The sequence below is a fragment of the Myotis yumanensis genome, unplaced genomic scaffold (assembly GCF_028538775.1).
Source record: "Myotis yumanensis isolate MYYU_CA2020_CCGP unplaced genomic scaffold, mMyoYum1.0.hap1 SCAF_12, whole genome shotgun sequence".
Taxonomy (NCBI): Eukaryota; Metazoa; Chordata; class Mammalia; order Chiroptera; family Vespertilionidae; genus Myotis; species Myotis yumanensis.
Genome location: NW_027223763.1, coordinates 56,292,091 through 56,304,670, shown reverse-complemented (window position 1 = coordinate 56,304,670; position 12,580 = coordinate 56,292,091). Strand labels below are relative to the sequence as shown.

General features: G+C 41.7%; 1 protein-coding gene across 1 annotated transcript in view; it reads left to right on the top strand.

Annotated features, from left to right (window-relative positions):
* Window positions 1-12,580, top strand: part of FREM1 (FRAS1 related extracellular matrix 1) — a 123,727-nt gene that overhangs the window by 66,878 nt on the left and 44,269 nt on the right. The window contains exons 23-24 of the mRNA XM_070431700.1: window positions 2,073-2,337; window positions 11,001-11,415. Coding sequence (XP_070287801.1) covers window positions 2,073-2,337; window positions 11,001-11,415 — 680 coding nt within the window. The remainder of the gene's footprint in view (window positions 1-2,072; window positions 2,338-11,000; window positions 11,416-12,580) is intronic.

The following is a 12,580-nucleotide window of genomic DNA, read 5'->3' as shown; positions in this document are numbered from 1 at the left end:
ATCTCTGAAGGCCTTGGAGTCACTCCAAAAGTGAGATACGGAGGAAAATGAGAGGATTCCTTGGGTGAGGCTTGGAGACAGGTACCTGTCTTCTTCTATCTGAATTGCAATTAATTTCTAGGCTAAGGGGAGGCTGAGCAATAGAAACTAGTTGCCTGCCCAAAAAGAAAAGGAAACCAGTCTGCCTCAGCTGACATGTGGTTATTTCCTAAAAGGACTTGTGAATACATTAAGCTGTTAACATTGTCAGAGGTTCCGAATTTATTCTCTTTGTTTCTTTTTTTTAAAATATATTTTTATTGATTTCAGAGAGGACGGGAGAGGGAGATAGAGAGATAGAAACATCAATGATGAGAGAGAATCATTGATCGGTTGCCTCCTGCACGGGCAATGCCCACAACCCAGGTATGTGCCCCAACTGGAAATTGAACCATGACCTCCTGGCTCATAGGTTGATATTCATAGGTTCATCTCTCTTTGAAACTACACTGAATTGTTAGACTAAATCATAACCCTAATATTGAGCACTTGGGTTAATTTCATTTGGGAGCTATTATATAAATAGCAGGCCCTCCAGGTGTGCTGTGTCTTCTGATTTGCACAGTGGCCAAAATTATGTCCCAAACTGTCTCCAGATATTGCCAAATGTCCCCCGAGGGAGAGAATCACCCCTCATGAGAAGCACTGGGCAAAAGTTATATCTGTTTGCTGTTTTATTTTTACTTCTTAGTTCCTCATGGGACAGAATATATTTTAAAATTTTTAGTGGCATTTATCTATTTAAAATTAGAATTGGTTTGGCATTTACTTCACTCACATTTCCTTTTGGCTATTCACCCATTTAGTGTTGAAGTATAAGAAATCCCTATATATTGAAGAGAGGAAACAAAATAATATAGAGTTTTAGTTTGTGCTCTTGAGTCAGATGGCTTGAGTAGAGACTTTAGCTCTACCTTCTATTAATTGTGTAATAATTAATGAGTTAGCATTTCTATGCCTTAGTATCCTCCTCATTTATAACCTGGGAAATATGGCAGTACACCATCTTATAGCATTGGTGTGACGATGTCAGAGTCCCAAGGCCTGTGCCTAGCACAGAGTGGAAGCTCTTTATTTTAGGTATGATCATAGTTTTTAATGAATAAAATTGGATTATAATCCTTAATTTGTAGAACTCTGTATCACTGTCCATGTGTGACCCACTCTGCTTCACTCATTCATTCATATATTCTTCTAAAAATATGTAATAAACACCTACGCAACCACCATTCAACTCAGTCCTTGAACAGTATGAACAGTAACCACCATCTACCTCTTCCCATCCTCCATCCTGACTTTTGTGCTAATTTTTTTTTCTCACTATTGTTTATAGTTTTCTAGGACTTGCTCACGAAACTAATAAATGTTAGTAAGCTGCATCTCTCTGTGTGATTGCAGGGAGCTGTCGTTCATCCATTTTGCTATTGCGTAAGATTCGGTTGTATGAATAGACCACAGTTTGTTTATATGATATTCACTTTTTAAAAAGGCATTTGGGATGTTGCCAGCGTTTTCAATTAGAAACAGTGCCGCGGTGACCTTTCTGGTACGTGCCGCCTGGGTGCTTCTCTCCAGTGCACAGCTGGAGTGGAATCTCTGGGTCAAGGCGTACGTGATATTAACTCTTTACAAAATAATGCCCAATTGTGTACCAATGTGTTCTACCAGAATCCCAGGAAAGATGATCTTGATCTACATCCTTTCAACACTTCACGTCATCGGACTTCCACATTTTTCTACTCAGTCGATTAGGAGATGGCAATTTATTGTGATCTTGATTTGTATTTCGATTATTGAGATTGAGCATCTATTTGTATTTTTATTGGCCATATGCGTTTCCTCTTCTGTGTAATATCTACTCATAGTTTTGCCTAATTCTTTCATTAATCATAGTTACAGAAACCTTTCTACCTCATGTTAGTTTTGATTTCTGCACAGTTTGGCCTTTGTTTTTTTTTGTAGGTTTTTTTGACCTTGGACTTTTTTTTTTGTTTTAAATCGGGTTCTTGACCACAACCTCTTCTGCCCTGTAGGTGATATTGTCATCCTTGCAAAGCCGCTTGTGGTGCCGCAAGGTGACAGAGGTTTCCTGACGACCAGCACTCTCCTGGCTGTGGATGGAACAGACAAGCCTGAGGAACTGCTCTATGTCATCACCTCCCCACCGCGATATGGCCGGGTGGAATATGTCCACTACCCTGGGGTCCCCATTATGACTTTCAGCCAAATGGACATAGCAAGACAGGCAGTCTGCTACGTGCATAAGAGGAAGGCACCCGTCCACAGTGACACATTCAGGTGAGCCCCTAACTGTTTCAGAATTCCTTCCCTGGCCCAGCTGGCCTGACTCAGTGGTTGAACGTTAACATATAAACCAGGAGGTCAAAGTTCAATTCCCGGTCAGGGCACATGCTTGGGTTGCAGGTTCGATCCCTAGTGTGGGTTGTGCAGGAGGCAGCTGATCAATGATTCTCTCATCATTGATGTTTCTCTCTCTCCCTCTCACTTCCTCTCTGAAATCAATAAAAATATATTTTTAAAAAAAGAACCCCTTCCCTGAATTAATGCTTAGAAAGACGAAAGGAAGGGAAAATGAATCCTTTTCCAGCTCTGGTATATCTGTGCTCTTCTACTACCTAGTTGTATAAAGGTGAAGGTGCACAATTAAAATGACAGCAGCAAGGCAAGAAATGAGGGCTTGTTTAAAAATAAACACATAAGCAGATTTCAATGCAAGCTGTTCTATGAGGAGGAATGTAGAGACATGAGGATGCCTTCTAAAGGGAGACATAGAAAAGGAACTTACCACTTTTTTGAGGATGTTTTTCTATATGAGGGAAAGGTATTTACTAGTAAACATTTGGCATAAGCAGATACTGCCTGTGACACAATGTGTTTGGGTAACTATATCATAAATCATATTGTCATACAGTGGATCATATTTCCCCATAGAAAAAATGTTATGATGGGGGGCTGTGCACCTGTTCAAGGATTGTGCATCAAATAAATCATTGGAATGAAAAACAATCTGGTGGAAAGGCAAGGAAACTACGTTAGTGAAAGTCTACCTTCATTTAAAATACTGAAATCTGTTTCCAGTCACTTAAAGCAGGAGAGACTCTAGAGAGCCCATCATCTGGCTGTTCTCAGAGCTGGCAAAGTCAACGTCCTTGAGAGAAATGCAGGTCTTCAGAGCTAGGATAAGAACCAAGAAATCCTAGACTGAATCATGGTACATATCCAACCCTGAGTTTTACCAATTAAGAAGGAGGCCCCGAGAGCATTGGTTCATCTGTCATACCTGCAGGGACTCTGAATAACTTTCACCATGTCAGACAGAATACAACATTCAAAGGAGTGCCATCAAATAACATAAATGCAGCATACTCCTGTATTACTCAATGGTTCCCCATAAATTGTAAAGTGTACCAGTACACCCAGGTTCAAATACCACACTCTGTCATACATTTTTATCCATCTAAATTCAATAGGTTTGCTGTGATAACCACAATTTAAATGTCAGTCAAAATGATTTTTGCTTGCTTGTTTAGAATTAAGAATCAAGGTTTGGATAGTTTAATAGTTAAACAGAAAAATCCAAGGAAGTTTGAACGAATACCTTTTTTTTTTTCCTCTTGACAAATGTCCTTAACAAGCAGATAATCATCTGATAATCATTTGATTAATCAATATCTTCAGAAACAATTCAGTGCTTGAATGTTGCTAGTCATCAACTAAATAAAACATGAGATGTAGGGATTCCTTTTTATACTGGTTCTTTTGCTCAAGAAGTGATGCAGTATAATTATTGAGGCACAGGCTTAAGGTCAATTGCTGCCTCCATTACTCAGTCCATTTACTTACACTTACTGCCTCCACTGGCCCTGATCAAGCCACACTTCCCCCCTGTGTTCCTGTTTCCTCTTTTGTGAAAAGGAATGATGCTCAGCTTACCTGCCTTGGGGTTGTTGGAAGGTTTAAATGAGCTTATACATATAAAGTACTTAAAATAGTATGTATCGCTTGGCTTGTGTGGGTCAGTGATTGAGCATCGACCAGTAAACCAGGAGGTCATGGTTCGATTCCCGGTCAGGGCATATGTCCCGGTTATGGGTTCGATCCCCAGTATAGGGCATGCAGGAGGCAGCCAATCAATGATTCTTTCTCATCATTGATGTTTCTCTCTCTCTCTCTCTCTCTCTCTCTCTCTCTCTCTTTCTTTCTCTCTTTCTTTCTCTCTTTCCTCTCTGAAATCAGTAAAAATGTATATTAAAAAATCAAAACAGTATGTGGCACATAAGAAGAACAAAATAAGTACTAGCTGCTATTATTACTACTGTTACCATTTTTTATTATATCCTTTCCTGGCACCTTTTCCCTCCTATCCTTACAACACCAAAAATAATATTAAGGGAGGAAAGAAGTTACATTGTTCTTTTCACCCCATTAACTACTGCACAGTGGTGCTTCTTGGCTTAATCCATGCCTATCAGATTCAGGGCTTTTACTTTTTTGCTTCTTTCTAGAACCTTTTGCTCTCCTCTATTCCCTTTCCTCCCAGTCAGTACCCATCAGAGAGTCTACGGAAGACATCACTAACTTTATTGGAGAAGCCAGTGATCCTGCTGAAGAAGCCAATGAATAAATGAACATCAGGTATTAATCAGATAGTGGTGATGAACTAAGAATGGAAAACAAAATCTCCACATTTGGTGATACTTAAAAACTTACCTGATTCACAGCCATAGAAAGCCTTACTAGAGGGCACTTTAGAAATCATTTATCCCAAGAATCTCTAAATTTCCCTAAAATCAGGGCCCTAAAGCCACCTAAACTGAACCAAAGCCGAAAGCCTGTTGTAAGGATAGGAGGGAAAAGGTGCCAGGAAAGGATATAATAAAAAATGGTAACAGTAGTAATAATAGCAGCTAGTACTTATTTTGTTCTTCTTATGTGCCACATACTGTTTTGATTTTTTAATATATATTTTTACTGATTTCAGAGAGGAGAGAGAGAAAGAGAGAGAGAGAGAGAGAGAGAGAGAGAGAGAGAGAGAGAGACAAACATCAATGATGAGAAAGAATCATTGAAATTACCTGGGAGATTTATAAAAATACCAATTCTTGGGCCTCCGTGCAGAGGAGGCTTTGGTAAGTCCTGCGTGAGGAATCTGTGTGCGACGGATGCAGCGAGGACCAGCCATCCCTGGCCTGGCCCAGTCCCTTGTTCTAAGTGCTTTCTGAAGAGCTTTGGGGATATCCAGAAGACACCTCGGGCTTCCCAGAGACAGAGAATCAAGGGGCTGAATTGGTGGGGCCCTCGGCCCTCACCCCAACTTACTAATAGAGCTTTGTTTTGTTTTGTTAGAGCTTTGGGGGCCACACTGGACTTCTTCTGAGCAAGGTTTTCTTTTAGCAAAAAGACGGTGGCCCTGTGGCCCAAAGTGAGTGATATAAAGATGCAACATGAGTCAGGACGGCCTAGGCGGCAGGGAATCAAGAGTGAGAAGCCACTCCCTCACTATTCCCTTCAGTGTTCTCCGTGCTTCGGATGGTTGCCAGAAGGACATCTCAGGCCTGTGCTCATATGTCCTGAACAGCTTTTCAATATTGACTGTTTTCCCTTTTTAACAGAGAGTACAAGCCGCAGGCTCCAAGCCATTGGGCAACAATAGCTAAATAGAATTAAAAACATTATTTTCTCAAAAAACACCCCCAAAAAACAACAACAAACCATTATTTTCTTATATGTATTTTGTAGTATTTATGGTGGTTTTTAGTCGTTAAAAGGTTTCCTTTTAAGTATATTGATTGAAGTAAAAAATGTGAGTTGAAATGAAGCAAAGTATCCTAAATAATAAAAGGCTAATATGCAAACTGACCAAATAGCAGTACGACCAGTCACTATGACATGCACTGACCACCAGGGGGCAGATGCTAAATGCAGGAGCTGCCCCCTGGTGGTCAGTGTGCTCTCACAGGGGGAGCACTGTTCAGCCAGAAGCCGGGCTCATGGATGGCGAGCACAGCGCACAGGGAGCGTGCCTAAACTGTCAGTTGGACATCCCCCGGGGGCTCCCGGACTGCAAGGGGTGCAGGCCGGGCTGAGGGACATGCCCCCCTCCCCCAGTGCATGAATTTCATGCACCAGGCCTCTAGTTAAGTAATAAGAGCACAAGTAATACAGGAAAATGGACAAAATTATGAAGGTGATGTTTGAATGAGTCAAGAGTAGGCAGCAGGTCTATAGGTAGAAAATAAACAACAAAGGTTGAATGCATTGATTGAGTCCAATCCTCTCATTGGCACATGGGAACGATTGTATCGCTTTACACCCGCATGCATCGGGCAGTGTGCTGGACCCCTTTCCGTATATCATTTCCCTCCACCTCCACCTCGAGAGAGACGGTTTGTACCCATTTTATGCCTGAGAAAACTGAGGGTCCAACAGGCAAAGAAAGCCACCTAAACTGAAATACCAGAATCAGAGCTGCATTCGGGCTGAGGCCTCCTTTTGGAGGGTTCTTCCCATGAGACCTCACTGCACCAATAACTGGTGGAGACTCTTCACTCGTGGGAAGGAACCTCCTCATTGTGTCGTTCTGGGGTTGGGCCAGCACGTTTGCATATTTATAACGGAAGAGCCTAGCATCTGCCCCAGACCCTTGTTTTAATCTTGTCATTCCCTAACCCAATCAGGGGCGGCTGTGCTGTTTGTCAAGTGGCGCTGAACCAAAGCCGAAAGCCTGTTTTAATGAAAGTGTGATCGTGGTGCTTTTTAAAAATTAAATATATGCAACCAATCTAATCACCTAAATTTATGTTGCTTGCTGTTAAATCTGGCAAGAAATTTGGCTTGGGTCGGAGAGATAAATTCTGTGGTAGAGGATCCCCTCCCCCTTCTCTTTTTAATGTAAGGTATGGCAGCATTAATTAAACGGGGAAAGGGGGCGTTTAATGATCAGATTTTACCTTCTGCAGAAATATTTTGTGAATCATAAATTTCCCCCGCATTGTTTGGTGCCGCTGGCCTGGAAGAAAGATTTGGCAGCACATTCTAGGACAGATGACACCAAGTGATTAGCAAGCTGACTTCAGCTGCTGGCAGCCGAGCACGAAAAGAACATGCTAATGTCCTCCATTTTGACATGCCGGCTGGACTCCCCCCCAACCCCCCCCCCCCAAGGAACTGGCTCTATTTATGATTCCATTTTTATCCTTTAAATGCCATGACAGATGGCAGATTCTTCAGCCAACTCTATTGCCAGGAAATGCAGAAAGCCTGAAAGCACCATGGTGATGGTGAAATCAGACCAGGCAGGCACCAGGACAAATCGGAGAGTCATCCCCCAGATTTCAGGAGAACAATGGTCATCTTGGCTGCGCCTCTTCTCGGGGAAGTGTGACCAAGGAAACGAAACAAAATAGACCCACAGAAGGAGCTGCTACCTGCTACCGCCAGCTTCCGAGTCTGGGAATGGGTGCCATCACAGCCATGGCCTCGCTGTTTGGCAGCTTGAGGCTGTATTTGGAGGGTTTCTTTGAGGGGGCAGGAGGGGGACACTGGGAAGGTCATCTGGTTAACCTTCGCAGACGTGAACAGCGCTGCCCTCCGTGCACTAGAAGGTCCTGGTAGGCTTACTTTGACGGCTCACCCTGCCTCTGCCCCCGGCAGTGTTTCCCTGCCTGTGCATAGTCTGCATTGTCACTTGTGAAAGTGAATGATGGGTTTGAGCCAGTCATGTTTAGAAACTGCATCCTTTTCACCACTGGCTGATTAGCTTTAGGTCAGTGCAGACAGCTGCCTGGCTGTCCCCGCTGGGAGCACTGGCCTCGGTAAACATATTTCTTTCTCTTCTGTGGTCCCTGCTCTGCTTGCCCTCACTCCCATCTGTCTGATGTCAGGCAGCCGAGTTCCAAGGCGGGCAGACCTCTGTGATCAGGCAGGCAGGCGTTTGAGATGGACAGCTTGGATCCTAAGACAGCAGCAGCATCCTCACACAGGTCGCAGGCTCATAGGTAAATGCAGCCGCCCTGAGACTGAGCTCTGTGGACCCGGTTGGTAAGGCATTGCTGGGGTGAGTTCAGTCTCCAGAGAGAAAAAACAGAGTCGGAAACTCACATTGGCGGCCGGCCTCTGATCGAGCCCCTGGCAGTGCCCTGAGCTCCCACCCAACCTCCTGGCTCCTGAACCCGCCTCCCACTTGCCTTCCCCTCCCTTCTCCTGGGAGAGTTGACGTGCTTTAATGGGGCACCAAGACTTTAATTCCACAATTAATGCTAATACCAAAAACATGTGGCCCTGGGCTGAAATTTGTGCTAAACCGTAAATGGCTGGTTGAAAATTCTCGTAAGAGCACATTTTGATAGAGGGATCTGGTAGGGAAGAGAGGGCCACTTTATTTGTGGAAGAGGGACTGGGGGGAGGGGGGGAGAGGGGGGAGTAAGTGGGAAAAGGGGAAATTGGAAGTGTTGAGGGAACGCCTAGCCTCCTCCTCATTTTGCCTCTGGTCTGATGACAGGCTCCAGGGAGGACATGAGAAAAAGTAACAGGAAAACAACAGAGTAAAGGCATCACCCCGAGGAAAGCTGTCCCTGAGAAGTAGACCATGATTTTTATACCTAAAAATGCACATCACTTGACCTTTGGCACTGTCAAGGTGACTAATAAGTAAAAAGTTGGACACATATTTTTGTGGGTGCACTTTGATTTTCTTTTTTAAAAAAAAACTAATTTTGTTAACATTTCACCATTCAGCAGTGAAATCACCCTCTTTGCTTAGAATACATTGATTAAAAGTTCAGGTTTAGGACAGGAAAGCCGATGGTTTTGTTTTAAGGCAGCAAGGTGAATTTTGTTCAATCTATAATTCTAAAGTTAATGTAATACCCTTATTCAAACTGTAAAATGATTCTGTGGAGGAAGAAAACACACAGCAGGTTATATTCTCTACAAGTCTAGGTATGTGAAATGTTGAGATTTGCTGTATTTGTTATATTTCTCTTAGCATTTTAAACTCTTTGGACATAGATTCCATTTTCTACCATTATATTTTCCTTGTAGGCAGAGTTATCAACTAGATAATTAAAAAGCTCAAAAATTTTAGCTCAGCCTTCAAAGCAAAATCTGGGTCAGCCAAACTCATCTCCCTTATTTTGTGTCCAGCTGCTCTTCTCCCTCAGTCCTTTGCCTCGGGCCAGCTGGTCCACTCCTTGTGCTCACACAACCTGGTTCCAGGTTCCTTCATGTTCAAAAGCAAGGCAACAACCCTCAAACCTTGAAGGACAAGACACATTTTTGCAAAGACTAAATCAGATTAGTAAAATAAATATAAACCCCATTTCTTCTCTGGTTACAAAAAGAACCTCCAACGTGGAGGGAAGTAGAAGAGAATAAAGGGAGATAAATAACAACGGAAGGAAACTTGACTTTGGGTGGTGAACACACAGTACAATATACAGATGATGAATTGTAAAATTGTACACTTGAAACCTATATAATTTTATTAGCCACTGTCACCCCAATAAATTCAATAAAAAGAAATAAAATAAGTAAACTTGACCAAAATAAATAAGTAAATATGAACCTCCATAAAGTTCTTCTATAATTTAAACTAACCTTGCTATATTCAGCTGAAATTATTTTTACAGATTTTTACATTCATGTAAAAATGTAAGAGTGTGTCCACCATGAATACTTCTAGCAACTATAGTATATGGAGAAAAACTAATAGACACAACTCCGTGATAATTTTGAAGTACATTTTGGGGTCTATGGTGAATTTGTCAATTTCATTTTGAGAGTAGTGATTTCCTAACTTTGGAGTTTTAATAGTGCATTTTGTTTCCTTAATTGAATGACATTCTAAATTTTCCTTAAAATAAAAATCACACGTTGCAATTCTCTAAAGATCATTTAAATTAGTTTTATTTTGAGATTGGTAGTGGTGGGTATAATGTGATTTAGTGATCAATAATAATCAGAAGCACATTGTGGTATCACAAACTCAAGATTGAGAGAGAGATTTTGCTTACCTTGAATTTACATCATTTCAGCTTTCTCTTTATAATTCTGCAGTGGTGCTCAGATACACCACTCTCAGTGGATTGCTAAACTAGTATTTATTAATAACTCTGTAAGAGCAGAAGGTATGGGGTCCAAAGACCCAGGTTCTAGCCCCAGCTCTGTCTCCTCCCTGCCTTATCATCTTTCTGCTATAATTTTCTTTTCTTTAAAGCAGGGAAATAATCCTTGTCTACCATAACTCCCACATACCTTGTAAGGGGCGAATGCAGAAGCACAAGAAAAAGTAAGGGATTAGAGCATCACATGATATTTTAGAGTTGGATGGTACTTGGCGATCATTTGGTCCATCTTTCACTTTGCAAAAGAGAGGAAATGAGGCCCAGAAATAGAGATAAGATAAGTTGGACATGATTACATGGCTCATTTATGTGACCTGTCCTTAAGAAATATACAAATACAGTGAATTAGCCAAATTCAGCCTACTCAGCACTTGATTGACCTCCAATTGTTAGTCTTAAAAGTTTAGCTTATTAAATTCCCACAAAAAATACAATAGTACAATTTAAAAGTATAAATATATAAAATGAGTTCTCTGCAAGCTCATGCAATGGGTCTAATTGGATGTGACATTCCTATTTGGGGCAAAGAACCATATTTAGCCGGAGAAATATCACTGGCAGCATTTGCCTGCTCCACCCCAAGAGTCTACCATTGATGTGAGTGAGGAAATACTTTTGGATGTGGAAGGGGCAATTTGTGTGTTACCTGGTGACTTATTTAATAGAATGGTGTCCTCTGAAAGACCTGCCCTTGATTTTTCATTTGAGTCCCAACACGACATATCCTTTAGTAAAGGTGTGTGTTGTTATCATTTCATTCCAGTAGATGGTGACACAAGAATCCATGCTGAAGGCTGCCTTGCCTCTCTTTGCCAGATTCATTGTCAGCAATGGACTGCAGACCAAGCATGGGGTGTTTGAGATCATACTGGAAGCCGTGGACAGAGCCTTACCTGTGGTGACCAAGAACAAGGGGCTGAGACTGGCGGAAGGGGCCACAGGCCTGCTTTCCGCTGACCTCCTTCAGCTGACCGACCCTGACACTCCAGCGGAGAACCTTACCTTCCTCTTGGCCCGGCTTCCACAACATGGCCAGCTCTACCTGCGGGGCACAGTGCTGCTTCAACACAATTTCACTCAGCAGGACGTAGACAGCAGGAAGGTGGCCTACAGGCACTCGAGAGGGGGCTCCTGGACTGATTGCTTTACTTTTGTGGCCACAGATGGGACCAACCAAGGCTTTGTTGTGGACGGAAGAGTGTGGCAAGAACCTGTTTCATTCATCATCAAGGCAAGTATGAAAAATGCACAGTTCCTTGTCAGAGAGGTATAGAAAACAACATCAAGGAAAACCATTTCCTTTTTCCTTCCTTCTTTCATTCAAATAAAATTCATGTGTGTCTACAGATGCCTGGCACCAAGCAAGGCACCAGGCTTATTAATATGAACAAAGCAGATGTGGTCCCTGTGTACGGGTAATGATTGACCTCGAGTCAGTGGTAGGTAATACAGAAAGGAAAAAAAATACAGTCTTTGAAGTCAGACACACCTGGGTTGAGATTTCTGCTTTGCCATTTATTAGCTGTGTGACCTTGAGAGCGTTCTTGAACTCTTCCGATTCCACTTTTCCTTCTTTGAAAAAATATGCCTTACAGGATTATGGTGAGAATTAAATAAGGTTAGGTATTCAAAGCACTAGCATGCTGCCTGAGACATATTTGTTTCTCAGTATCTTGTAACTACTGTTACAATATTTAACGACACTATTATGATTATGCTTACCGATCCCTGTCACCTACTGTCACTTTAATGGTTTTTAGCTGAACATATGAAAACTTACAAGGCCACATCATAATTACACGCATAATAATGGTGAGGATAATATTTGCAGCAGCTGCAATTTTTGAACATTAACTGTGTCAGACCCACTTTCCATATCTGAGATATGTTTTATTCTCTCTATTGTACAGATGTTAAGTTTAGAAGTTAAATAATTTGCTGAAACACATAAAAAGCTCAATTCTTTCTGATCCAATGTCGGTACCCTTTCTGGGCCCTGACCTGCCACATTTGTGTTGACTGTGATGATGATTCTGGAGGGTACCATGTATTTTTCTTTTTTTAGCCAAAACACATCAAGTATGTCTGGCTCTCAAAGTCTTGAATCTGCTCTTCTTAGATGTAGTTCACCCTGTTCCACACACTTCCAGCCACTGCAAAAAAGATATATCTGTCTCTTACTTCAGGGTACCTTCTGATTATGCAGAATAATCATAATTTCCCCTTGCTCTTTAGTCTCTGTACTAATCAGGATTCTCCAAAGAAACAGAACCAATAGGATACATCTATATCTATATATCTATATATCTGTATATCTATATATCTATATCTATATCTATATCTATATCTATCTCTCTCTATATATAAATATATATATGTATATGTATATATATATA